General features: G+C 44.7%; 1 protein-coding gene across 1 annotated transcript in view; it reads right to left on the bottom strand.

Annotated features, from left to right (window-relative positions):
- Window positions 1-9,137: 9,137 nt before the first annotated feature.
- Window positions 9,138-27,819, bottom strand: part of LOC143942763 (uncharacterized) — a 32,595-nt gene continuing 13,913 nt past the window's right edge. The window contains exons 2-8 of the mRNA XM_077464154.1: window positions 27,315-27,653; window positions 23,795-23,848; window positions 19,615-19,689; window positions 18,914-19,051; window positions 18,107-18,172; window positions 16,528-16,553; window positions 9,138-10,850 (exon numbers count right to left, since the gene is read on the bottom strand). Of these exons, the coding sequence (XP_077320280.1) occupies window positions 10,785-10,850; window positions 16,528-16,553; window positions 18,107-18,172; window positions 18,914-19,051; window positions 19,615-19,689; window positions 23,795-23,848; window positions 27,315-27,653 (764 nt within the window). The 3' untranslated portion in view covers window positions 9,138-10,784. The remainder of the gene's footprint in view (window positions 10,851-16,527; window positions 16,554-18,106; window positions 18,173-18,913; window positions 19,052-19,614; window positions 19,690-23,794; window positions 23,849-27,314; window positions 27,654-27,819) is intronic.

Genomic DNA, 27,819 nt, shown 5'->3' on the forward strand with positions numbered 1-27,819 from the left:
TTATATGTGACATGCCCACCAGATGGAACTCAACATTGGCCATGCTGCAGCGGCTGCACACGCAGCAGAGGACCATCAATGAGTACCTGTGCGACTACGGCACCAGGACAGGGTCAGGGGAGCTCGGTTTTTTCTCACCACGCCAGTGGGGCATGATCAGGGATGCATGCACTGTCCTGTCACTGTTTGAGGAGGCCACAAGGATGGTGAGCAGTGACAGTGCATGCATCAGTGACACTGTACCTCTTGTCCACCTCTTGGAGCATACGCTGCGTGGAATAATGGACAGGGCACTTGAGGCAGAACAGAGGCAGGAAGAGGAGGACTTCCTTGCCTCTCAAGGCCCCCTTTATCCAGACAGTGTTCCTGCTGTGCCACCCATCACACAGGAAGAGGATGAGGATGAGGAGGAGGAAGAGGAGGAGGAGGAGGATGATTGTGTCAGCATGGAGGTGGAGGCTGGCACTCAGCATCAGCAGCTGCAGCAGCAGTCTTGTGGGGATGATTTACAGTCCCAAGAAACACGTGGACTTGTACGTGGCTGGGAGGAGGTAGCTGCGGATCATGTTGTCCTTAGTGACCCAGAGGACTCCGGACCGAATGCCTCAGCTAACCTACGCTGCATGGCCTCCCTGATCCTGCAAAGCCTGCGGAAGGATCCTCATATTCTTCGGATCAAGGAGAGGGACCATTACTGGCTGGCCACTCTCCTTGATCCACGGTACAAGGGTAAGGTTGCCGACCTCATCTTGCCATCGCAGAGGGAGCAGAGGATGAGACATCTCCGGGAGGCCTTGCAGAAAGGTCTGTGCAACGCGTTCCCAGAGACTAGGAGGTTACAAACTCCTGGTCCTGGACAACGTGTTGCTGAGGCATCGGTCAGAAGGAGCGGTGGAGAAGGTGGCCGTCTGACTGATGCTTTCAGACAATTTTTTAGTCCGCAGCCCCAAGGTATGATCGGTTCCAGCACCCATCGCCAGTGTCTGATTTACATGGTGCAGGAATACCTAGGGGCAAGGTCAGACTTGGACACCTTTCCCACCGAAAATCCACTGGCTTACTGGGTCTTGAGGATGGATCACTGGCCAGAGCTTGCACAGTATGCAATTGAGCTACTGGCCTGTCCTGCATCCAGCGTTCTTTCGGAACGCACCTTCAGTGCTGCTGGTGGCTTTGTTACCGATCACAGGGTGCGCCTGTCCACCGAATCAGTTGATCGACTGACCTTCATCAAGATAAATCAGTCTTGGATCACCCACAGCTACCAAGCACCTGAAGCTGATGTAACAGAATAATTTTTTTTGAAATATCACATCCCTTCAAGATTGCCTATGCTGATGCTGAGTGACTGTCCTGTTATGTTTATTGTCTATCCTCTTCCTCCTCCGCTGATATGTTGGAAGAACATTTCTGGTTCTGGGTGATGCCTAAGGCCCAATTTTTCTGCCCCTGTTTAACAGGGGCGTTTAATTACAATTTTTGATGCAATGCTTTGCAGCAGGGCTAATTCCTGCAATAAAACAAGAGTATATGGCAGAGGTTGCAGTGTGGTGGCACCAGTGCCTAAGGCCCAATTTTTCTGCCCCTGTTTAACAGGGGCGTTTAACCTCCCTGGCGGTATGATTCAGTCTGGAATAAGGTGCTGAAAGCGGTACAATTATTTTGCATGGAAATCTGGCGTTTTATTTTGTAGTCCTGTAATTCTTAGGAATAACGCTCTTAAATCTGTTCAAACCAGAGTCTAGCAGACATCCCGGGTATGATAAAGTTTATAATATAATAAAGAATAATAAAAATTATTCAATAATGTAATCAGATCCTAAAACACTGAAAAAGGGACACTTTTTGGTTGCTATGGACAATCTCCAAATTTCAGGCAGAAAGAAACAGTATTTATAATATAAAAGTGCATGCAGGGCACTGCACAGACCACTAGGGACAAAGGGGGTGTGTATTCTTTAATACAGCACTGTAATCTGTAAGATTACAGTGCTGTGTGTGTTTTGTGTACTTTAACTTTTTTGAATTTGCCGCCGTTCTCCGCTCCCGTGCGCCGTAACGCCGCAGGGAACGGAGCTCGGCGGCATTCGGCACTGTGAATCGAGCGGAGGACAGCTCGATCACACAGCGCGGCAGACATCGCTGGATCCAGGGGACAAGGTGAGTAACTCTCCCTGTGTCCTCCCCTGCATCGAGCGAAGCGATCCCGAGTCTGGCTCGGGGTTACCGCTCCTGTAATTAAAATCCCAACCCGAGCCAGACTCGGGATTACCGCTAGGGGGGTTAATTACAATTTTTGATGCAATGCTTTGCAGCAGGGCTAATTCCTGCAATAAAACTAGAGTATATGGCAGAGGTTGCAGTGTGGTGGCACCAGCACCAGTGCCTAAGGCCAAATTTTTCTGCCCCTGTTTAACAGGGACATGTAATTACAATTCTTGATATAATATTTCACAGGAGGGCCCCTTCCTGTGCCCACCCAGAGTAACGGTGAGGACTTATAGTGTTGTGGCACCAGCACCACAACCACCAAAGGTCAATTTTTCTACCACTGGTCAACAATGGCATGTAATTACAATTCTTGATATAATCGTTCACAGCAGGGCGCTCCAGCGCCCACCAAGAGTCACTTTGAGGGCTTACAATGTTGTGGCAAAACCAACACCTTGTTCCGCCATTTCTGCAGAGCATATAGGGCAGGCCCCTACTTTCAAACATCCAACTTACAAACATCTCCTACTTACAAACGGAAGGAGACAACAGCAAGTGAGATGAAAAAAGATGGACGACAAAACAAATTATACAGGGGTGATAACCCTTCCCTATGTTTTCCAAAAAGCTTAAAAATATTTTTTTTGACTGGAGCTACACTTTAAAAATGTACCAGTTGAAAATTACAAACAGATTCAACTTAACACAACAAACCTACACAGTCCCTGTCTTGTTTGCACCGCCTGTATACTGCTGTTCTGAGTATATAGGGCCTGGGGGCCACACGCATTTCCTTTTTTTAATATGGGTACGGGGTTCCCCTTAATATGCGTACAAGACCCAAATAGGCTGGTAATGGGCAGGGAGGGCTACCCATGCCATTTTTCTCAATGATTTTCAACCATATTGCAGGAACCAGATATAACATTAAAACCGCAAGCAGTTTTAAATGGTGTTATTTCCGTTTAATGTCATTTGGTGCAGGGACTGTTCTAAACACGGGAAACACGTGGCACTTCACAGGCATACTACAGACACCCCCCAGGCACCATATTTAAAGGAATATTTCACATTTTTTTTTTTCACTTTAATCGTCATTAAAATCAGTGCTCCCGCCAAAACGGCCATTTTTAAAACTTTTTTTGCATTGACCCATGTCCCCTGGGGCAGGAGCCAGGTCCCCAAACTCTTTTTAGGACAGTATCTTGCATATTAGCCGTTAAAATTAGCACTTTTAATTTCGAACGTTCGAGTCCCATAGACTTCAATGGGGTTCTAACGTTCGTACGAATTTGGGGTCCGTTCGAAAGTTCTGGTGCGAACCGAACCGGGGGGTGTTCGGCTCATCCCTATTGGTGGTACTAGATATGAGATGGGCAACCCAAGGTCAGATTAGGAGTATATGGGATATCTCAGCCAATGGCCGTTTTTTTCTTAAATCCCTTGGCCTGCTGGGAGCACCTATATATTTGGGTGGAGTCAGGTGATCTGTGTTTTGTGCCACCTGGACAGCTGTCTGGGTGGACATGTGTCACATTGCCCCAGGCTGCTAGGTCAGAGATTGGGCCTATCCCAGGGGCATCTGGCCGCTAGGCTGTCTGAGGGTCTATCCAGAAGCAAGAGAGCAGCACAGGGTTGTGATTGTGGCTTGCAGTCCAACCAGAATTAATGGTTCTGATGGCCGGAGAACCTGTCGTAGTTGGAGGTAGAGGGGAAGCTGTCACCATTAAGGGACCATCCACCTTATTACCAGAGACCACGGTGAGAAACTGAAGCAAGTACTGGAGCAGTATTCTCACCGGGCACGGTGAAGAATTGGGAATCAGGAAACTTCAGTGGGTATCAAGCCAGGGACCCAACGAGTGGAGGTGACGCTGGCAGAGCAGCCTTGTGTGTCAAGCCAGGGACCGAGCAGGCCAGTGGGGTGAAGCTTGAGAAGTATTGGAAGTGCCAAGCTAGGGACCCAACAGAGAAGTAGGGTTGACGCTTAAGGAAGACACCACTGTGAAGATTGAAGGAGATCAAGGGATTCAGTGGCAGTGGATCAGAGTGTTAAGTGAGAGACTGAGAGCTCAGTGGGCTGAAGAACTGCATGGAGAAGTTGTAGTCAAGGTGAAAGAACTGTTTGCATTATGAAGTGTTAAAGACTTGCCATAGGAGACAGCATTCCTGCACGTGTCGGTGTGGCTTCTTGCTGGAGGCCTTTTTCTGCACGGCTGTCCTCCTATTGAAGTCTCTTAGTCTGCTAATTGAACTTGCAGCTATTCAAGGGTGTCCTGGCCCTAACCCTCTTTCCCCCATAAAAGCTTGTAAGAGAAATAAACATCTCTTTTGCATTCAAGAAGTGTCTGGCACCCAATAACTCCCACCTTGCACCCACTAAGCCTCACAACCCACCCCATACAGAAGGATGTCAGTTATCTCTGGCCCTGGAGGTCCTCATTAATCTGAAGGAGGCCGGAGACCTTGCTACACAAATAATTATTATATGTTGTCCCTCTGGAAAATTGTGTTTTTGTTTGTTCTAGAATATTGGGGACTGAGTGCTGCTTTGGTCTGAGCATGGGGTAAACTCTTCTTTTTTTTTTTTCTTACAGGTAATATATAAATGCTTGGGTTTTCTAATTCTCTAGCAAAATAATTCAGATTTTTTACATGTAAACAAAAGTGTCAGAAAAAGGCCTGGGCCTGGAGCAGAGGATAATATACAATCACAAACAAGCAAGCTGTAGTGTAGTGACCCTAAACCACCACAAGATGTCAGTGTACAACATAACAATAGTAACTCCATAATGTTCAATACAAAAACAGAAAATGTACATATAAGTGGGACAGAACATTCGGTATCAGGAAAGCCCCTGTATACAGGCGCATCTCATAAAATTAGAATACCATCAAAAAGTTAATTTATTTCAGTAATTCAATTAAAAAAGTGAAACTCATATATTTTATATAGATGCGCTACACACAGAGTGATTTCTTTCAAGCATTCCTTTCTTTTAATTTCTGATGATTATGGCTTACAGCGAGTAAAAACCCAAAATTCTGTATCTCAGACAATTAGAATATTACAAGACCAATTAAAAAAAAAAGTATTTTTAATACATAAATGTTGGCTTACTGAAAAGTCTGTCCATGTACAGTATAATATGCACTCTATACTTGGTCGGGGTTCCTTTTGCATGAATTACTGCATCAATGCGGCGTGGCATGGAGGCGATCAGCCTGTGGCACTGCTGAGGTGTTATGGAAGCCCAGGTTGCTTTGATAGCGGCCTTCAGCTCATCTGCATTGTTGGGTCTGGTGTCTCTCATCTTCCTCTTGACAATACCCCACAGATTCTCTTTGGGGTTTAGGTCGGGCGAGTTTGCTGGCCAATCAAGCACAGTGATACCGTGATCATGTGACCAGGTATTGGTACTTTTGGCAGTGTGGGCAGGTGCCAAGTCCGGCTGAAAAATGAAATCAGTATCTCCATAAAACTGGTCAGCAGAGAGAACCATGAAGTGCTGTAGAATTTCCTGGTAGAGGCCTGCGCTGACTCTGAACTTGATAAAACACAGTGGACCAACACCAGCAGATGACATGGCTCCCCAAATCATCATTGACTGTGGAAACTTCACACTGGACCTCTAGGGAGGCCCGGAATGGCTGGACTGCAAGGGAAGTAAAGAAGGGCTGGGCATGACAGTGCTGGATAAGGTGGACTGAGTAGGGGTTAAAAGTTTGAGAAAGTTAGGTGGGAGGAGTAAAAGAGAGCTGGAAGTGAAGGAGGAGGAGCCAGATAAAAGGGTGGAGGGGCGGAGCAGAGATCAGTGCGGGAAGAAGACAGAGAGAGGAGGCAGTTTTTTCCACCCTCCCTCCCTCAGGCGGCAGGGATCTGGCGTCATGACAGCGGTTTGGACGGAAGAGGATGTTGGCGGTGTTCGTCTGGTGGTCTTTGACGGTAAATCAGAGATCATCTGAAAGGGGTGGCGGGCCCATTGCTAGTATGGGTCCCTCCGGTGCATTCCAGAACGTTGGATGGAATACGGTTATGGTTATCACTGCCGGAAGTTGTCTCCGAGCGGTCACAGCTGGAGGCCTGGTTAAGTTAAAACGGGTACCGCAGTGAGTCGGTTGTTTGGTAAAGTTATGGGTCACCGTCAGAGATCACCAGACCGGGCATGTTATTTATATGCCATTTGTTATACCTGATAGTTGTATATGGTTATATTTATGGTTATTTATATATAGATATATATATTTTGATTGGAGTGTTTTGAGTTATGTTAATAAAGGCTGTTATGGCCATTTTACTCCAAAGTAAGGTGTGGTCTCATCTTTCAAGGTTAAGTTGGAGGGGGTTGGAGTGGAATGGATAACAGGGTGAGAGAAGGGGACCTTTAGACTACACTGGTCATGCAACTTGGATTTTGTGCCTCTCCACTCTTCCTCCAGACTCTGAGGCCTTGATTTCCAAATGAAATGCAACATTTCCCACAGTCAGTGATGATTTGGGGAGCCATGTCATCTGTTGGTGTTGGTCCACTGTGTTTTATCAAGTCCAAAGTCATCGCAGCCCTCTACCAGGAAATTCTAGAGGACTTCATGCTTCCCTCTGCTGACCAGCGTCATCATCATTTGTCAACAATCCTGATTTTGGGATCCTCTTCCTGATCGGAGGTCGTCCCGATTCAGGGTTTTGCCTTTTTTGTCCAGGGAAATCGGGAATGTATGCTTTTGCAGCAGCTGGCTCCAACAAAATGCCCACCGCTAGATCATTAACCTTTTGTGGAGAGGGGAGGAGGCTCAATCCGTGCAGCCGGGGGGTTAACTATGTACAGGGGGGTTAACTATGCACAGGCTGGATACTATGTAGAGGGGGGTAACAATGCACGGGGGTTACTATGTACAGGGAGGGTAACTATGCGCAGGGGGGGTAACTAGGGGGAGAGGGGTGACTATGTACAGGGGGAGGGGGTAACTATGTAAGGGGGGTACCTATGGCTCTGCCTGGGACACTGATGTAAGGACTGAGGCTGGGAACACTGGTGTAAGGACTGACTCTGCTGGGGGCACCTGATGCAAATACTGACTCTGCTGGGGGCACCTGATGCAAAGCCGGACTCTGCTGGGGGCACCTGATGCAAGGACCGACTCTGCTTGGGGCATCTGATGCAAAGCCAGACTCTGCTGGGGGCACCTGATGCAAAGCCGTACTCTGCTGGGGGCACCTGATGCAAGGACGGACTCTGCTGGGGGCACCTGATGCAAGGACGGACTCTGCTGGGGGCACCTGATGCAAGGACGGACTCTGCTGGGGGCACCTGATGCAAGGAAGGACTCTACTGGTGGCAGGCAATGTGGCAGGTGACACGCTCAGGGATCTCACTGATTCAGCATTATGGTGAGTTGAGTGATTTCATTCTATATTACAATGTAATAATAGAAAAAATGCTCTTCAATCATCCTGACACCACCACAACCATGGTGCCGGCATTATTGAAGTGCTAACACCAGGTGTTTGGAGTATCTTTATCTTCTGATTGTTAAACTTTCTGGAATACACACATTTCTTTTGTTGTGTAGGATCTGGGGCTGCTGTCCCTCCATCCCTCCATCCCTCTCCCCCCTTTCCCTCTCCATCCCTCATTTTGAGCCACGCCCATTAAGCCACGCCCACAATTCCACATAAATCATGCCCAATTATCTCCGTGGCACATTTTTGGTTTTCCATATGCCACGTCTACAAACGCATGTCCCGCCCCTAATTATAATAAGCCTCCGCCTACAGCCAAAAAAGTGTCCCGAATTTTTTTTTTACAGTGTTGGCAACTATGCTTTATGGAGATACTGATTTCATTTTCCAGAAGGACTTGGCACCTGCCCACACTGCCAAAAGTACCATGGTATCACTGTGCTTGATTGGCCAGCAAACTCACCTGACCTAAACCACAAAGAGAATCTGTGAGTTATTGTCTAGAGGAAGATGAGAGACACCAGCAATGCAGACGAGCTGAAGGCCGCTATGAAAGCAACCTGGGCTTCCATAACACCTCAGCAGTGCCACAGACTGATCTCCTCCATGCCACGTTACCTTGATGCAGTAATTCATGCAAAAGGAGCCCCGACCAAGTATTGAGTGCATATTATACTGTACATGGACAGGCTTTTCACTAAGCCAACATTTCTGTATTAGAAATCCTTTTGTGTACAGTGCAACCTTGGTTTACGAGTAACGCGGTTAACAAGTGTTTTTGAAAGACGAGCATCTTTTTTTTTTTTTATTCTGACTCAATTTTCGAGTGTTGTCTCACAAAACGAGCAGAATTCAAGCTAATGGGTGGTGCAGTACCACATTTGGCTAGAGGTGCGGGGGTGCCGAGGACACTCGGAATGGTTCGGAGCCATTAGGAAATACTCAGAATGAGCCTTTCCGAGGCTTTCCAAGCTGTCCCAGAGTATTTCCAAGGCTCTCCGGCGCCCCCCCCCTCCCCTGGTCACATGCGGTATTGCATGTAATAGAAGTCAATGCGGAACAAATTATCTTTTCCATTGACTTCTATGGGGAAACTCACTCTGATATGCGAGTGATTTGGTTACAAGCCTTCTCCTGCAACGGATTATGCTCGTAATCCAAGGTTCCACTGTATTCAAATTTTTTGAGATACTGAATCTTGGGGTTTCACTAGCTGTAAGCCATAATCATCAAAATTAATGAAAGAAATGCTTGAGCTCTATCACTCTGTGTATAACACATCTATATAAAATATATGAGTTTCACTTTTTTAATTGAATTACCGAAAAAAATTAACTTTTTGATGGTATTCAGATTTTTTGAGATTGTTGTACGCCTGTAGGTGGGACAGAACAATCGGTACGAGGAACAGCCGCCATTGTATGTGTAACGAAAGGCACAAAGAGAATCAATCGCTACACAGGAGTAAGAAAAGGAAAAATTGTCATTTATTGAAATCAGATTGACCCCATAGGTCTTCCAGCAAGATATACTATATACAGCTTTTCCATTTAGAGATATTTCGTTTTAAAACAGGACTTTACAGATAAGTAGTGACATTCTGACACACAATAGGTGACATATATCAATTTATATTATTAATAACTGCTACATTTATCATTAGTATTATGTACACATTTCCCATTGTGGGAAAAATATTTATAGGGTAAAAAAGTAAAAATTTGCTTTACAAATGTTTCAGCTTATTATTAATGCCTGTAATTTGCCTAATAGCTTTATTGCCTATAATCATGAGCTCCTCCTAGTGGTTATAATGAGGTATTTTCCTGAAATAGCCATGTCAATACAATACTGAATTACGGCCAGTAGATGGAGCTGACAGTGGAGCAAATTACAGGAATGACGTGACCCCCCAAATTGTATATAAACCCCAAAACAAAAATATTACATCTTCCTAGTCCTTAGATATAGTGGTTTCATTGGTTCCTTTTTTTGCAGACTTTTCTTCCTTTATTTTCACCTAGTGAGCTTGTCACTGCCAGCAACCCTTCCTGTTCTAGCGTGATTACACCCTCCCACCAGTCTATAACTTGAGGACCGGTGTTGTCACCTGATTTGGACTACAAGCACTTCCCCCCTCCCCACTTCCATTACATAAAGGGGGAGGTGTTTTAAAGGTCACAGAACATTACGGGAAGGCCGATAACATTGAGACTTCCATGTAAAGGACATTGCACAAAGATTTCTACCAGAACATTCCTTTTTCTGTACTTTCAGAAAATGTTCTTAGCTTGAAAAAAAAGAATACTAATGCAACCACCTCATCTGAAGACTGATAATCAATTCGATTGTTGTTTTTGGGTTTAGGTTCACTTCACAGACACTGCAAACATTTTCCTATTTTTTATTTACTATAACATTTGTCTAAGGCAGTGTTTCTCAACTCCAGTCCTGAAGACGCCCCAACAGGTCATGTTTTCAGGATGGAACGGCCATGGTAATTACTAAGGCAGTGAATCTGATCAAATCACCTGCGCAAAATACTGGGAAGCCTGAAAAATATGACCTATCGGGGGCGCCTTGAGGACTGGAGTTGAGAAACATTGGTCTAAAGGAGTCTATTAACCACTGTTTTCACCCAAGATTCACCCATATTTCTAATAGAATCCTATTTGAGAAAGGATGAACGTTGAGTGAAAATGATATATAGACCCTAAAGAGTCTCTTTCTAAAATATTTGTTGCACCATTGTCAGAAACATTCATGCAAGCTGAACGAAAATTCTGTAATTTTTCTAATAGATTCATTCATATAACAGCAGCTCCATCTAGTGGCCAAAATGTGGTATGTTTTTTTTATTGAGTTTTTTTTTTTTAGAAGGCTATACTGCTTTATGGCCTCTAGATGGAGCTGATGATACATGAATATGAATGAATATATTATTTAAAAAACAAATACTTATATAGTTCTATAAATAGACCCCAAATGTGTGTGGGTCTTTTTTTTTTTGCTAACCAGCACCACCTGCTGGCCACTACAAGCAACTGTTGTGATATCCCGGTGGCATTTTGTCTTCCAAGCTGACAGTAAACTGAGACAACGACCTCCTTCTTCATTGAGATGGATGACTTTCATTCGCCACAGACACCATACTGTATAAGGAAATGGCCACTGTGTCCTATAACAAAACAATAAACATAAGTAAGCAGAAGGGCATTTACAAATGTAAGTCTATCCAGAGCCTGTTTATTCTTTCTTTATTCTTGATCTATGGGCCCTTAAGTGTGTCACCAAAGGTCATGACACCGGAGATGGCCAGAGACTGCACATATAGGACAGGAGATGGTCAGAGACTGCAGACATACTACAGGAGATGGTCAGAGACTGCAGGCATACGACAAGAGATGGTCAAAGACTACAGACATACTACAGGAGGTGGTCAGAGACTGCAGACATACTACAGGAGATTTTCAGAGACTGCAGACATACTACAGGAGATGGCTAGAGACTGCAGACATACTACAGGAGATGACCAGAGACTGCAGACATAATACAGGAGATGGTGAGAGACTGCAGACATAATACAGGAGATGGTCAGAGACTGCAGACATACTACAGGAGATGGCCAGAGACTGCAGACATATTACAGGAGATGGTCAGAGACTGCAGGCATACGACAAGAGATGGTCAAAGACTACAGACATACTACAGGAGGTGGTCAGAGACTGCAGACATACTACAGGAGATGACCAGAGACTGCAGACATAATACAGGAGATGGTCAGAGACTGCACATATAGGACAGGAGATGATCAGAGACTGCAGACATACTACAGGAGATTCTCAGAGACTGCAGACATACTACAGGAGATGACCAGAGACTGCAGACATAATACAGGAGATGGTCAGAGACTGCACATATAGGACAGGAGATGATCAGAGACTGCAGACATACTACAGGAGGTGGTCAGAGACTGCAGACATACTACAGGAGATTCTCAGAGACTGCAGACATAGTACAGGGGATGGCCAGAGACTGCAGACATACAACAGGAGATGGTCAGAGACTGCGGACATAGTACAGGGGACGGCCAGAGACTGCAGACATACAACAGGAGATGACCAGAGACTGCAGACATAATACAGGAGATGGTCAGAGACTGCAGACATAATACAGGAGATGGTCAGAGACTGCACATATAGGACAGGAGATGATCAGAGACTGCAGACATACTACAGGAGGTGGTCAGAGACTGCAGACATACTACAGGAGATTCTCAGAGACTGCAGACATAGTACAGGGGATGGCCAGATACTGCAGACATACAACAGGAGATGGTCAGAGACTGCAGACATAGTACAGGGGATGGTCAGAGACTGCAGACATACAACAGGAGATGGTCAGAGACTGCAGACATAGTACAGGGGATGCCCAGAGACTGCAGACATAGTACAGGGGATGGCCAGAGACTGCAGACATACTACAGGAGATTCTCAGAGACTGCAGACATACAACAGGAGATGGTCAGAGACTGCAGACATAGTACAGGGGATGGCCAGAGACTGCAGACATAGTACAGGGGATGGCCAGAGACTGCAGACATACAACAGGAGATGGTCAGAGACTGCGGACATAGTACAAGGGATGGCCAGAGACTGCAGACATACAACAGGAGATGACCAGAGACTGCAGACATAATACAGGAGATGGTCAGAGACTGCAGACATAATACAGGAGATGGTCAGAGACTGCAGACATACTACAGGAGGTGGTCAGAGACTGCAGACATACTACAGGAGATTCTCAGAGACTGCAGACATAGTACAGGGGATGGCCAGAGACTGCAGACATACAACAGGAGATGGTCAGAGACTGCAGACATAGTACAGGGGATGGCCAGAGACTGCAGACATACAACAGGAGATGGTCAGAGACTGCAGACATAGTACAGGGGATGGCCAGAGACTGCAGACATACAACAGGAGATGGTCAGAGACTGCAGACATGTGACAGGAGATGGTCAGAGACTTTCAGACATACTACAGGAGATGATCAGAGACTGCAGACATACAACAGGAGATTCTCAGAGACTGCAGACATATTACAGGAGATGGTCAGAGACTGCAGACATACAACAGGAGATGGCCAGAGACTGCAGACATACAACAGGAGATGGCCAGAGACTGCAGACATGTGACAGGAGATGGTCAGAGACTTTCAGACATACTACAGGAGATGGTCAGAGACTGCAGACATACAACAGGAGATTCCCAGAGACTGCAGGCATACTACAGGAGATGGCCAGAGACTGCAGACATACAACAGGAGATTCTCAGAGACTGCAGACATATTACAGGAGATGGCCAGAGACTGCAGACATACAACAGGAGATGGTCAGAGACTGCGGACATAGTACAGGGGATGGCCAGAGACTGCAGACATACAACAGGAGATGACCAGAGACTGCAGACATAATACAGGAGATGGTCAGAGACTGCAGACATAATACAGGAGATGGTCAGAGACTGCACATATAGGACAGGAGATGATCAGAGACTGCAGACATACTACAGGAGGTGGTCAGAGACTGCAGACATACTACAGGAGATTCTCAGAGACTGCAGACATAGTACAGGGGATGGCCAGAGACTGCAGACATACAACAGGAGATGGTCAGAGACTGCAGACATAGTACAGGGGATGGCCAGAGACTGCAGACATACAACAGGAGATGGTCAGAGACTGCAGACATAGTACAGGGGATGGCCAGAGACTGCAGACATACAACAGGAGATGGTCAGAGACTGCAGACATGTGACAGGAGATGGTCAGAGACTTTCAGACATACTACAGGAGATGATCAGAGACTGCAGACATACAACAGGAGATTCTCAGAGACTGCAGACATATTACAGTGAATGGTCAGAGACTGCAGACATACAACAGGAGATGGCCAGAGACTGCAGACATACAACAGGAGATGGCCAGAGACTGCAGACATGTGACAGGAGATGGTCAGAGACTTTCAGACATACTACAGGAGATGGTCAGAGACTGCAGACATACAACAGGAGATTCCCAGAGACTGCAGGCATACTACAGGAGATGGCCAGAGACTGCAGACATACAACAGGAGATTCTCAGAGACTGCAGACATACAACAGGATATTCTCAGAGACTGCAGGCATACTACAGGAGATGGTCAGAGACTGCAGAAATACTACAGGATATGGTCAGAGACTGCAGAAATACTACAGGATATGGTCAGAGAGTGTGGAAATTCCCCAGGAGATGGTCGGAGACTGCAGACATACTACAGGAGATTCTCAGGGACTGCAGATATACAACAGGATATGGTCAGAGAGTGTGGAAATTCCACAGGAGATGGTCAGAGACTATGGGCAGGCTACAGGACATGGTCAAAGACTGCAGAAATGGCACATGACATGGTCACACACTATGGACATGTTACAGGATATGCTGGCCTGGGGTTGTGATTTTGAAGTGTTCTAGTGTACTTTGAAATTATATTAAAATTTGTGGGTAAAAAAAAAACCTCACCAACTATACTGTTAAAACTATTTTTGCCTCTAGTCAAGTTGTATGAAGTTGAGGGCTTCAGCTCTATTTTTTATGATTAAACTTTCTTATATCTTTGTTTATTCTACTTCCTATTCAAGTCTGTTATCGCTTTATTATAAAACGAGGTGTTGCAGCCACAACTACCCAAAAAGAGACTTATTTTAAAGCTGAAATCAATCAGATTGGGGCACTGTTGTTGTATTTAAACCAAGCTAATCAATCAATTACAGATTCAAAAAATGTGACGAAAAATGAAAAATGCTCAATGAAAATAAATATTGCACTGGACCATAACACCACAAACAGCCTAAAGACAACGTCAACATTTTTTTAAAGGACTGGTGTTTTCGCATGACAAACAAGAAGGTAGTATTCCTTTGTTAAATGTCCTCCATGGCAGTGCCCAGATCCCCATACCACTTTTGACAATAGCTTCCCTATTAGGCTTGAAAATGAGCTGAATTCTGTATCAAGATTTGCCCCCGAAGACTTCAATAGGGTTCTCTGCCAAGTGCATGCTTGATGGTTTTCAAGCTGGTGAACTCAACCCCCTTTCACAGATAGTATCCTCCATGATTCCCTGCAATCAGCTGGGTACCAATGCCCTGGAGTCTGCTTTTGCTCAACTTTAGACCAACATCTGGGCTGCACACTGAAGACTTTCAACTCCAGCCAAGGTTTCCTGTAATGACAGCAAGCCACTCACTCCCACCCAAAGCCATATCTCTAGCACAATGCCCACTCACAGACAAAGCCACCCCCTAGAACAACGCCCACTGCCACCCAAAGCCATGCCCCTAGAACAATGCCCACTGCCACCCAAAGCCATGCTCCTAGCACAATTCCCACTCTCACCCAAAGATATGTCCCTAGCACCATGTCAACTCCCACCAAAAGCCATACCCCCAGCACAATGGCCATTCCCACCCAAAGCCATGCCCCTAGCACAATGCCCACTCCCACCCAAAGCAATGCCTTTAGCACAGTACCCACTCCCACACAAAGCCATGCCCCAACACAATGCTCTAATGCACCCAAAGCCATGTCCCTACCACAATGTCCCTTCCCACCCAAAGCCATGCCCCTAGCATAAAGTCCACCCTCACCCAACCCAAGCCAAAGCCATGCCCCTAGCACAATGTCCACTCACACCCAAAGCCATGCCCCTAGCATAAAGTCCACTCCCACCCAAAGCCATGCCCCTAGCACAATGCTCTCTCCCACCGAAAACCATGCCCTTAGCACAATGCTCACTCCCAACCAAAGCCATGCCTCTAGCAAAATGCCCACAGCCAACCAAAGCCATGCCCCTAGCACAATGCCAACTCACACTTAAAGACATGCCCCCAGCACAATGCTCACTCCCACCCAAAGACATGCCCCTAGCACAATTTCCACTGCCCAAAAGCCATGCCCCCAGCACTATGCTCATCCAAAACCATGCCCCTAGCACAATGTCCCTTCCCACCCAAAGCCAAAGCCATGCCCCTAGCATAAAGTCCACCCCCACCCAACCCAAGCCAAAGCCATGCCCCTAGCACAATGTCCACTCACACCCAAAGCCATGCCCCTAGCATAAAGTCCACTCCCACCCAAAGCCATGCCCCTAGCACAATGCTCTCTCCCACCCAAAACCATGCCCTTAGCAGAATGCTCACTCCCATCCAAAGCCATGCCCCTATCAATATGCCCACTCCCAACCAAAGCCACCCATAGCACAATGCCCACTCCCACCTAAAGCCATGCCCCCAGCACAATGCCCATTTCCACCCAAAACCATATATGGCTTTGGGTAGGAACGAGCAACGTGCTTTCATTGCAATAAACCTTACCTGAAGTTGAAGGTTCTTGGTGTGCATCCTATTATTTGGATGGTGGATTTAAAGCAGGGTTTGAAAAAAAACCCTGAATTGAACTCCGGGAGATTCACTCATCCCTCACAGGAATAGAGGGAACATCTACCATTGGGGACATCTGTGTGGATGATTGAAGTTCTCCTCAATTGCCGATGTCACTCCAAGACAGGAAATAAAGAGAATGAAGGATAACTCCACCAACATATGATATAGATGTTGTAGGTGCTCTCTCTGCTCTCTCCTCCTGTACGATATTTTGTATATATAAAACTTAGCTTTGCTATCTTATAAGCTGTACATTTCTTACTAGTCAATATAGTGAGTTGAGCAATTTAGGAGGATAACTATGGATGCTCCGGGTGGATCTTTTGCTCTTTTCACTACTGGTATACAATAAGACATCTCTCTAATATTCACCTGCTCAGTGAGATGCCCAGTGGGACCTGCAGAAAAAAATATATATATATTTAATGTAACATATATGGACATTCAGTGCAGCAAAGTTGAATTATTTACAGTGTTTAAATGCGAAATTGTACAGCCCTTTATCTACCACACACGGATCAACAACGGAGCGTCTCCATACAGGCCAGCTCTGTACCAACCTCATACAAACTAACAATGGACCAACTTCATGCAGGCCAGCACTGCACTAACTCCACACAGACCAACAATAGACAAACTCATTAAGGCCAACAGGCCTACAATGGGTCAACTTAATACATGCCAACAATAGACTAATAGACCATTCTTTTGGAGCCTAAACTACTCCAGCACCCATACAGGCCAATGGACCACCCATTTACAAGCCCAGAATGAATCAACCCCATAAAGGCCAACAATGAACGTACCCTACATGAACCAACACTACAGCAACTCGAAAAAGACCAATTCTACCCCAACCCAATACAAGTCATCACTCCACAAACCCCATACAACCAACACTACATCAACTCCATACAGTCCAACACTACACTAATCCCATAGAGGCCAACTCTGCACAAACCCCCACAGGCTGACAGTTTCCAACTCCATAGAAGCCAATAATAGAGAAACACATACAGGCCAACAATAGGCCAAACCTTTGGAAGCCAAACTGCACCAAACCCATATAGGTCAATGGACCAACCCCTTACAGGCCAACAATGAATCAACCCCATACAGGTCAACAATGGACAAACCCCACACAAGCCAACTCAAAATAGGCCAACAATGGACCAACCTTAACCAGGCCAACACAACACCAACCCCACAAAGGCCAACCCCACAGCAAATCCATACAGGCTAACAATAAACCAACCTCAACATTGCCAACACTACACCTACCCTACACCAACCCCATACAGTCCAACACTCCACCAACCCCATACGGGCCAAACCTGCACAAACCTCCCACAGACTCACAGTTTCCAACCCTATTGAAGCCAACAATAGACAAACCCATACAGGCCAACAATAGACCAAACCTTAGGAAGCTAAACTGCACCAAACCCATATAGATCGATGGACCACCCCCCTTACAGGCCAACAATAAATCAACCTCATCCAGACCAACAATGGACAAGCCTCGCATGAGCCAACACTGCACCAACTCAAAACAGGCCAATTCTACACCAACCCAATATTAACCAGCCTTGCAGCAAACTCATAGAGACCTGCAATAGAGCAAACCCATACAGGCCAACAATGGACCAACCTCACCCAGGCCAACATTACATCAGCCCCACACAGGCCAACACTATACCAACCACATACAGGCTGACTCTATATCAACCCCATACAGGCTGACATTACAATCACTAACCCCATACAGGTCAACAATGGACCAATCTCAACCAGGCCAACACTACACCAATCCCACACAGGTCAACAATGGACCAGCCTTACACAGGCCGCAACAACACTGAGTTATGTTATTAAGCCTATTACAAATAGAATTATTTATGTTACAATCAGTTTTCTTTGTACAGACTTTCTTACAAATATTGCAACTGACCTTTCTGTGTGATGTCCACATAATTGTATACGTTGTTTTCGTTCCACACAGGATAATCGTTGTCCTCTATAGGAATAGAAAATACATTATTTGTGTTGCTCGTGTATGCTACACATAGCTATTTGTCCTTTACCTTGGATATATCTAAAACAATTAAAGCAAAGCTCCAGTCAGCAGAAAGAACCAACAAACTAAATTCTGCAAAGTCATATTGGCAGGTATTCAAGGGTTGTAGCTCTTTATGAAGAGCTGGCTCATATGGACTCTTGCGTCTCTACGTGTCCCAGCTAGAAGACTTACCTTACCAAAGCTTAAAATATATGTCAAGCCTTTGTTGTGTTTTTAGATTATTATTGTTTTCGCTGTCTGTGTCCCATTGGAAAGATTTACCTTCATGTCCTGTTCAAAAAAGAACTCAACATGAATTGAAATGAACTCTTAAAAGTTAGAGGGATTCTCCTCTTAGATGGTGGTCTTAGGAACAGGTGAGAAGATGTTTCATCTTGTTCTGGGTGAAAACATAACATTTAGGATTTTCTATCATGTTCTGCCCTGGTAACAATTACCACCAAGACAAGAAGAGAGGGTGAATCTCTCCAAAGGGACACATACAAAAATATATACCTAACAATAGTTGAAAGTGAAACCTATCCATAACTGAAAAAGCTTTGGCTTTAAATACACTTGAAGGTATTTTTTAATATCAACATTATACTGATGTAGACGATAAGGAAAACAGAGTGTGGTAGTACCTGTTTTTGGTTAATGTTCAATGACTGTTTCTCTTTAAGAAACTTGATGACTGACCTGTACTTCCTTCATTCTGGTTTTCAAAAATACGTGATGAAGATTGTGTTTGACAACTATTAATAGAAAAGGCAATCAACAGAATGACCAAAACAGCGGAGACAGGAATGACCACAGCAAGTATTAAGGGGCTTCTACCTGTAAGAAGATAGGATACCATCAGCTTCAATCCTGACAATGAAACAAATACATTGCTATACAAATGCAATTATATATGACATCTATATGTCCCACTCCCTACACTACTCTTTTCCATTTGGTAGCATTGGGTGAATTCAGAGAAGCAAGGGATCGTGAAATGTCTCCTCAATGCCTACCACTAATGGCTGGATTAACCACAAGGTGACCTAAGTGGGTGACTAGGGCTAAGTGGCTGGCTGAGGGCCAGGTAAAATTGAACAATACTGAAAAATGTTAGTGATGACCATTTCTTATATTACTGTGACCTGGCTAGGCATAGGTAAAGGTGCCTTGAAGTGGGGATTATCAACCAGCCTAGGACCTTGTTTGGTCTTAATCCAGCTATGTCCCAGAAGCATATGTGATCTCTTATCATCTGCCCCCAAGCCAAAATAAAAAAATAAAAGTACAAATCTATAGCAACTACCAAGAGCCACCATATTCATTTCTTTCCACCTTTATTATATAACTTTGTATTAATTAATTTGTAGATAGATAGATAACATTATGGATTTACCCACTTGAAGATTGCAAAGTGGAGTTTTGGTGGCTTGTTGTGTTACTCATTGCAGTGGTAGTAGTATCCAGTGTCCCACCTAAAAAAAAGTTATACACATGTAAACATATACATAATTGAAACAGATACACATAATCAAGTGTCAGAGTGAGAACACACCGCGGTCGTGCCGTCAGCACTGAAGTGCTCATTCCTATTAAGAGCCCAAAATGAAAAATGGGGTTTGTGGTTGGTAACCTTGGATCTTACGTGATGGTTGAAAATCCAGTTCTTAAATTTGAGATTAGTAGTGAGTGGCTTTCAGTTTAAGCCTTTCCAAAAGTGTTGGAGTGGAGTGGTGGGACTGTAGAAAAGGAAAAGTTGAAGCTCTGCGAAGAGTCAAAGAGAGTCCCACCCCAATCCACTCACACCCCATCCTTAAATTCACCATACTGGGACTGTCAACAACACTTTTAAAGGAATCAAAGAATTGGGACTGTTGGGAGTTTTCTGGTCCTACTAAACTCAGATTTCTGTGTATGGGGAGACATATGATAGCACAGACAACAAGTTCACTGGCCAACAACCATCTTAGTATTTTTCCTATTTGGAATGTTATTGGTTCCACTTTGCATATCCCAATTTGGATTTTGTTTAATGTCAAAAGATCTTATAATTCATGTTATCTCATATAATCACATAGTCTATCTGGTGTAATTTGAGAATTAGGAGCTGAGAAAGCTAAATATTATAAGTTTGGTTTTGGATAGATTGAGTTTGAGGAATTGGTGTGACTTGCAGACTGATATTTCTGTTAGTAAATTAGTGATACCCGAGGAGACAAAGGGAGTGAGCTGAGGAGTAGAGAAATATATTTGGGTGTCTTCAGTGTAGAGGTGGTATTGGAAGCCATGGGAGGCTATCAGCTTACCAAGGGACGTGGTGTAGTTTGAAAATAGGAGAGGTCCAAGAACAGAACCTTGGGGAACTCCAACAGAGAAAGTAAGAGGGGAGGAGGAAGCAGAGCTGTAAGTAATGCTAAAGGTCAGGTTGGATAAGTAGGAAGAGTAGAGTCACAGAGACTAAGGGCATGGAGTTTTTTGTGGAGGAGGGGGTGGTCAACTGTATCAAAGGCAGCAGAAAGGTCCAGGAGTAGGAGTACACAATAGTGTCTGTTAGTTTTGGCTGTTAGTAGATTGTTTGCTAGTTTTAGGAGAGCAGATTCTGTGGAGTGTTGAGAACGAAATCCAGATTGAAGGGGATCAAGAATGCTATTCTCAGAAAGGTGGTCACTCAGTTGATTGTAGACCAGACATTCAAGGAGTTTAGATAAAAAGGGGAACAAGGAGATGGGGCGTAGTTTGTTAAGATTGATTGGGGCCCATTGAGGGATTTTAAAGTATGGGGCTGACCAGTGCATGTTTTAGAGAGTTGGGGAAGATGCCAGAGAAGAGGTAGAGATTGAAGATGTGGGTTAGAGAGTGTAGAATAGAGCCAGAGGGTGAACGTAGCATTTGCGAGGGAACAGGATCCAGAGGGAAGGTAGTTAGATGGACGTTAGCAAGTGGTTTAGCAACCTTGTCTATAGCGGTGGGCTTGAAAGAGGGAAGTAATGATTGTATCTGTGGGCATGAAGTGTAAAGCATGGAGGGTATCAGAACAGCAGAGATCTCTTCGTGAATTGTATCAATCTTCTGTTTAAAGTGATTGGCGATCTCCTGGGCAGTGAGTGAGTTAGTGGGTGGAGGCAGTAGAGTACGAAGTTGAGAGTTAAAGGTATAGAAGTGTTGATGGGGACAGGATGATAAGTTGTTAATGAGAGTGATAAAATAGGTCTGCTTGGCAGTGAGAAGGCTGGAATCGTATTTTTGGAGGGCAGATTTATATTGGTTGAAATCTTTCCCTGTACACGATAGGATTTTCCTACAACAAAATCCATGTTTTTTTTTTCTGACGGATGTGGGGATCAAACCTGTCTTGCATACACACGGTCACACAAAGTTGGTCGTAAATTCTAAACGTCAAGAAAGCGATGACATACAACGCGTACGACAAGCCGAGAAAAATTAAGTTTAATAGCCAGTGCTGCTCTTCCGCTTGATTCCGAGCATGTGTGGCACATTGTGCTGCGGAATTGTGTACACACAATCGGAATTTCTGACAACGGATTTTGTTGTCGGAAAAATTTGAGGTTCAGATCTCAAATTTTGTGTGATGGAAATTCCTATGGAAAATGTGTGATGGAGCCTGCACACGGTCGGAATTTCCGACAACAAGCTCCTATCACACATTTTCTATCGGAAAATCCTATCGTGTGTACGGAGCATTAGTCTTTTGCCACAAGTGCTCATGAACATGGCTATGTTTTTGCAGACTTCTAGTGTCCTCTGTTTGCCAAGGTTGTATGGGTCGGGGCCTGATTTTGTGTGTAGTTGGGGGGGGGGGGGCAGTGTGTCCAGTGAGGCTAGAAGTGAAGTGTTGTAGAAAGGGGAAGTTTTTGGGACTGTTGTAGACTTTGTCATAAAGGTGGTCAGTAGCAGAGTAGAGAAGAGAAAGGTTGAGATGGCAAAGGTTTCTACGGGTAACTGTTAAGCGGTTGGAGGGAAAGGAGGTGGAAGGGAGGGAGAGAATGAAATTAATAAGGTAGTGATCAGAGAGAGGGAATGGATAGTTGGAAAGGATGTACGGAGTGCATAGGTGGGAGAAAACAAGGTCAAGGATATTGCCTTCGGTGTGAGTAGTGTATCCATTGCTTCAGGTCAAAGGTGGAGGTTAGACTGAGAAATTTGGAAGTAGCTGGAGTGTTAGTATTTATAGGGATGTTGACGTCACAGAGAATGATTGTGGGGATTTCAGAAAAGAGAAAGTAGGGTAGCCAGGCAGAGAAGTCATCAAGAAAGGTTGATACTGGTCCAGAGGGCCGGTAGACCACAGCTATCCTTATGCCACGTACACACGAGCGGAATTTACGTCTGAAAAATCTTGGATGGTTTTTCCGACGGAATTCCACTCAAGCTTGGCTTGCATACACACGGTCACAAAAAAGTTTGCTGAACTTTCACCCGCCAAGAACGCGGTGATGTACAACACTACGACGAGCCGAGAAAAATGAGCATGTGTCAAATTGTTTCCGAGCATGCGTAGGAATTTTGCACATCGGAATTGGTACAGAATTGGTACAGAGGATCGGAATTTCCGATCGGAACTTTTTCCGACCGAAAAATTGAGAACATGCTCCCAGTCTTTTGCTGGTCTGATGGAGCATGCACACGGTCGCATTTTCGGACCAGAAGCTCTCATTGTACTTTTGCTGGTGGAATTTTTGCTCATGTGTACGGGGCATTATAGAAACTGGAGAGAAAAGACGAATGCAGTGTGCCTCAAATGAGCAGAGTGAAAGAGAGGGCGGCGGGTGAAGTATAGAAGAATTCTGACACCCCCTCCCTTAGGTCCACTGGATCTGGGGGAGTGAGTCCAGAGAAGACTACCATGGGATAGGGCAGCTGAAGACGCAGTGTCGGATTCATGAAGCCAGGTTTCGATAGTGGCGAGTTGATTAAATGAGTTAGCGATGAAGAGGTCATGGAGAGAGGTGAGTTTGTTACAGACAGAGCGGGCATTCCAAAATGTGCAAGAGAAAGGCAGTCTGGTCTTAGGAAGAAGAGAAATGGGAACTAAATTGTGTGGATTGCAGTTGCAGCCAGAGGGTGCAGGGTAATGGGTGCGTTGAGTACAGTTAGATGGAGACCCATAAATGTATTTTCCACTGGCCACTGGGAACCATTGAGAACATTTTCAATGAGCCCATATATTAGTAGCTTGTAATTACCTTTGAGAGTTAAAGGGTGTGAAGCTGGCTCTGCCATTGTTCCTCAAGTCCTTTTTGCTTTCGATGGGTAATAACAGTTGGGCTAAGTCTCTAGTTCCTACACAGTATTTGATAGACAGCGGATTTAGAGGACACTCCTACCTAGACTAACTCATGCTTACGTGACAAAGGTACACTCCAGCCAAAGCTGCTTCAAAACATGGTGGGAAAGAACGTGCCTACCCAATGCTTCTTTGTTACCAAGGCTATGGTCAATCCACCCCAAAAGGAAGCCATATCTCACAATACTATTCTAGGATCTTATTGTTTTGATACTAATACTAAAAAAGAATCATTAAGCTATAGCTGTAAATTTGTATGGGGGGGGTCTCCTTACCTGTGGATATTGAGTAGTAGTTGTCTGTGTTTGGAGTGCTCTTCACCAGCTTATCTAAAAAGCATAATTTTTTTTGTTAAATTAGCAGCGATCTAGTACTTTAGTTTACCTTCTACTTAATTTGGCAGGACTCCCATAGAAATATAGGCAGAATATACTCTATGCACACATGGTTCCTGGTGGGAATGGAATCCGGGACCTCAACTCTGCAAGGTGAGAATACCTTGTAGCGCTGGAGTCCTGTTCTCATGCTCATCTCCAGAATCTAGCTGTACAAACTCCTATAGACTTTTCAACAACTGTGTTATGAGAGGGCCAATCTGATTGCATATATGTTGGATGGATTACTAGGGAGGCTTTTCTGCATAGGTATTGGTACATCTAAAGCAGGGTCCACGGAGATTTTGCAAAACACTTGTAAAGAGAGTGGCCAGCCTGCAGTGGTGGCATGTAAACAAACTCCTGGCAGCTATAGCAGCTTAGATATTTAATCCTGACTGCCATCTTTCTTGCAGAAGTAGTTTGGGTGAGTGTTAAAAAAATTGGAGAGCAGCGGTTGATCAGCGGGCATCCTCTTGCTGATCTTCCCTGAGTGGTATGAACCTGGAAGTGTTCGGCTCTGAGCACTTTTAGGTTCAGACTCAGGTGTCAATGACTCTGGCCAGGGACTATGCTGTTAACCCGTTAACGTTCTGCTCCACCGTTTGGTAGAGCACATTTTGAGTCGCGCTAACTCATTGAAAAATTTGGAGTTTAAAGGTTTAAAGTACAGTCTGTGCTCGTTCAGCTTCAACAGAGTACAGAGGTGGCATTAGGGGTTTAATGTCCCTCTAATGTCCCCTGATATTTCCTTAGGGAGAACCTGCACTATGCTATCACATAGAGGGATTGCCAATCCTCTTGTTCTAGCAAAAAGTTAAGTTAAAAAAAAAAAGTAAAAAAAGTAATTAAAAAAAAAAAGTCAAAAAGTAATTAAAAAAAAAAGTAAAAAAGTAATTAAAAAAAAAAGTAAAAAATTAATTTTAAAAAACAAAAACAAACTAAAAGCCTAATATGAACACGAAAGTGCACATATAGAAATGTTTGACATATTTCTAGGGTCATCATTCACTGTTACATCTAAACATTTTCGACCTGTAACGGCTTTTAAAGTATTGCCAAGAGACAATTTTGAGGTTGACTTTTGTGGTGTCTATTTACTCAACATAACCTCATCTTTTAAAGGTGAGAAAGAGACGGCATGCACCAATGTTGCAAAGTAATGCGTATCCTCTGCTCATATAGCTTCAGTGCAGCTTTCTATGCAGAGCTTGTCAGTCAGGGTTACAGAACGCTCATGCCAGTGTTTCTCCCACTCATTGCTCTCCAGAGAAGCCCGAAAGCAAAAGACGCAGGAATAGGCGCAAGGCTGGCATCACAGGGTAGCAGGGCCAGCTTGCCAATTAAGGGTTAACTGGGTGTTTTGAGTTGGTCAGAGTAGAGGGGGTGGCCAGAATAGTATGCAGCATAGTTAGGGAGGGGCCGGTGTCCGGTGGTCAGTTGGAGGTCACTGGACGAATAAACAGCTACGACCCTCCCGCCCTGTTGTCTGTATTATACTTGGAACTTTTGGGATTTATTGTTGTAAGTTATGGCGGTTGAGATCTTTGGAGACCTTCTAAAATTAAGACTAGTATGGCATAGTGTGGAACCATCTTGGTATGGGATCCTCGGGAAGATGCCAGTTAACCAACTGGGGGGGCACAGTGGTGTAGTGGTTAGCACTTTCACCTAGCAGTAAGAAGGGTCGCTGGTTCAAGTCCCAACCACAACACTACCTGCCTGGAGTTTGCATGTTCTCCTTGTGCCTGTGTGGGTTTCCTCCGGGTACTCCAGTTTCCTCCCACAATCCAAATACATGCAGGTAGGTTAATTGGCTTCTGTCCAAAATTGGCCCTAGTACATGAATGGGGACCTTGGATTGTGGGCTCCTTGAGGGTAGGGACTGATGTGTGTGCAATGTACAGGGATAGGGGCAATTGTAGACACTCACTCAGGTTGAACTGGATGGACTGGTGTCTTTATTCAACCTTAGCAACTATGAAACCAAGTTTTAACTGGGCATTTGGATATGGGTATCAGCATTGGAAGTTGAAGAGTTGGTATTGTCCCGAGTCACCATGCTGCGACTGGGAACCTGGTGTGTCACGCTGATACGATATAAACTTGGGGTCTTTTAAGTGCCTTCAAAGATCTACAACATGGTTACGATTGATCTGAAAAAGTATTGTTTGTAAATAATATTATTGTTAATAAAATGGCCGGTACATCCAAGTTTACTCCAAAAGGGTGTAGTCTGGTTATTTAAGATGGTAAACATAATAGTAGGGTATGTACAAAGGTATTAGGCCAGCTTGCATCTGTCTTACCATAGTCATGTCTAGCACAAGCATGTAGGCAGGTGTTGGGCTGTGCCTTTTTTTTTTCAGGCTGGTGAGAGCCTATTGAAGACTAATTTATTTCCTATTATGGGATCCGGGATGGCCATCTTGGGGAAACCGCATCTCTTATTGGATGCCAACATCCCATGAGATTTAGGTGGCCATCTTGACATAGGCGTGCCTAAATAGCAGATTCTACATACATTTGGTCTGCCCGTAGTGTAATGCTGCATACACACGATCGTAATTTTGGTGGGAAAAAGCTCTGATGGTTTTCCCGATGGAATTCCGACGGGATTTCGCTCAAGCTGTTTGGCATAAACACGGTCACACCAAATTCCGACCATCAAGAACGCGGTGACGTACAACACGTACGACGGGACTAGAAAAAGGAAGTTCAATAGCCAGTAGCCAATAGCACCCATCTCATAGTTGAATCTGAGCATGCAGGAGTTTTTGCGCATCGGAATTGCATTACACACGATCGGAATTATAGTAGGACCAAAATAGGGTGGCTACATACGTTTTTCCGTCTGAAAAATTGAGAAGATGCAAATTTTTGCTGGCGGGAATTCGGCCAACTAAATCCTGATGGCGTATACACACGGTCGCATTTTCCGATGAAAAGCTCTCATCGTTTTTTCGCTGGCCGAAATTCCAATTGTGTGTGCGCGGCATGAGAGTTGGTCAGGGACAGAGCCTTGCTGGTTAGGCAGAGAGTAGGAGCAGTGATAGGGGGGGGGTACCCGACGGGGAGGGAAGGAGTAGGTTTCCACTTACAAGTGGTCCCTTTTGCCAGTTCCCACTAACATCCAGATAACCGCAAGGACTTTCGGGGTCTCAGGCTGATCCAGTAATCTTATTCCTCCTCCAAGGAAAGTGCTTCCAAGATATTCCATAGTCTGCAAGCCCGTGGTATATCACAACTTAAAGAGTGCTTGGCTGATAAGCATCACCTTTACTTTACTGCCTGAAGAATTGTATGACCTGCAACGTATGTAGTGCTATTGTTGGAAACTGCCTTATTTCTGTAACATTTCAGTAAAAATGTGTTGACTCCTCCCAATAAATACCGTAGATTAATCGGTATAAATACTTACTGTACACTGTGAGATTATAGACCTGATTGCACACCCCTGTTCCGTGTCTTAGTATACTTGCTGTATATCTCCTTTGGTCTTCTCTGGTCAGTTTATCTATAATTAAGGATCCATTTGCTGTGGTGTTCAGACGTCCTTTATACTTATCATCCCGAATATCAATGGGTTCACCTGGGACTGTTGAAGCAAATTGATGATTGTTACTGGTAATTGTCCAGGAGATGTCTGTGATATCGGTGTAATCCACAGCTAGGACAACCTCTTCTCCTTCTACACTGGATACATGTCTTGTATTTCCACGCGGTGTAGCTTCCGTTCCTGATACTGAACCACACATGACTATAGAAATAAAGAGAGGTTTTAAAAATCTACAAATCTTTACCAGAAATAAGACTATTTAGCATTTACCAATGATACCAATCAAACATCAACTCAAAACAAATTGCTCCATTTGGGGTGGAATGGTGGCACAGTCTGACTCCCTGTTTGCAGGGGACAAGGTACA

This window comes from Lithobates pipiens, unplaced genomic scaffold (genome assembly GCF_037356315.1).
Source record: "Lithobates pipiens isolate NorthernLeopardFrog02 unplaced genomic scaffold, aLitPip1_a1.2 Scaffold_30, whole genome shotgun sequence".
Classification (NCBI taxonomy): domain Eukaryota; kingdom Metazoa; phylum Chordata; class Amphibia; order Anura; family Ranidae; genus Lithobates; species Lithobates pipiens.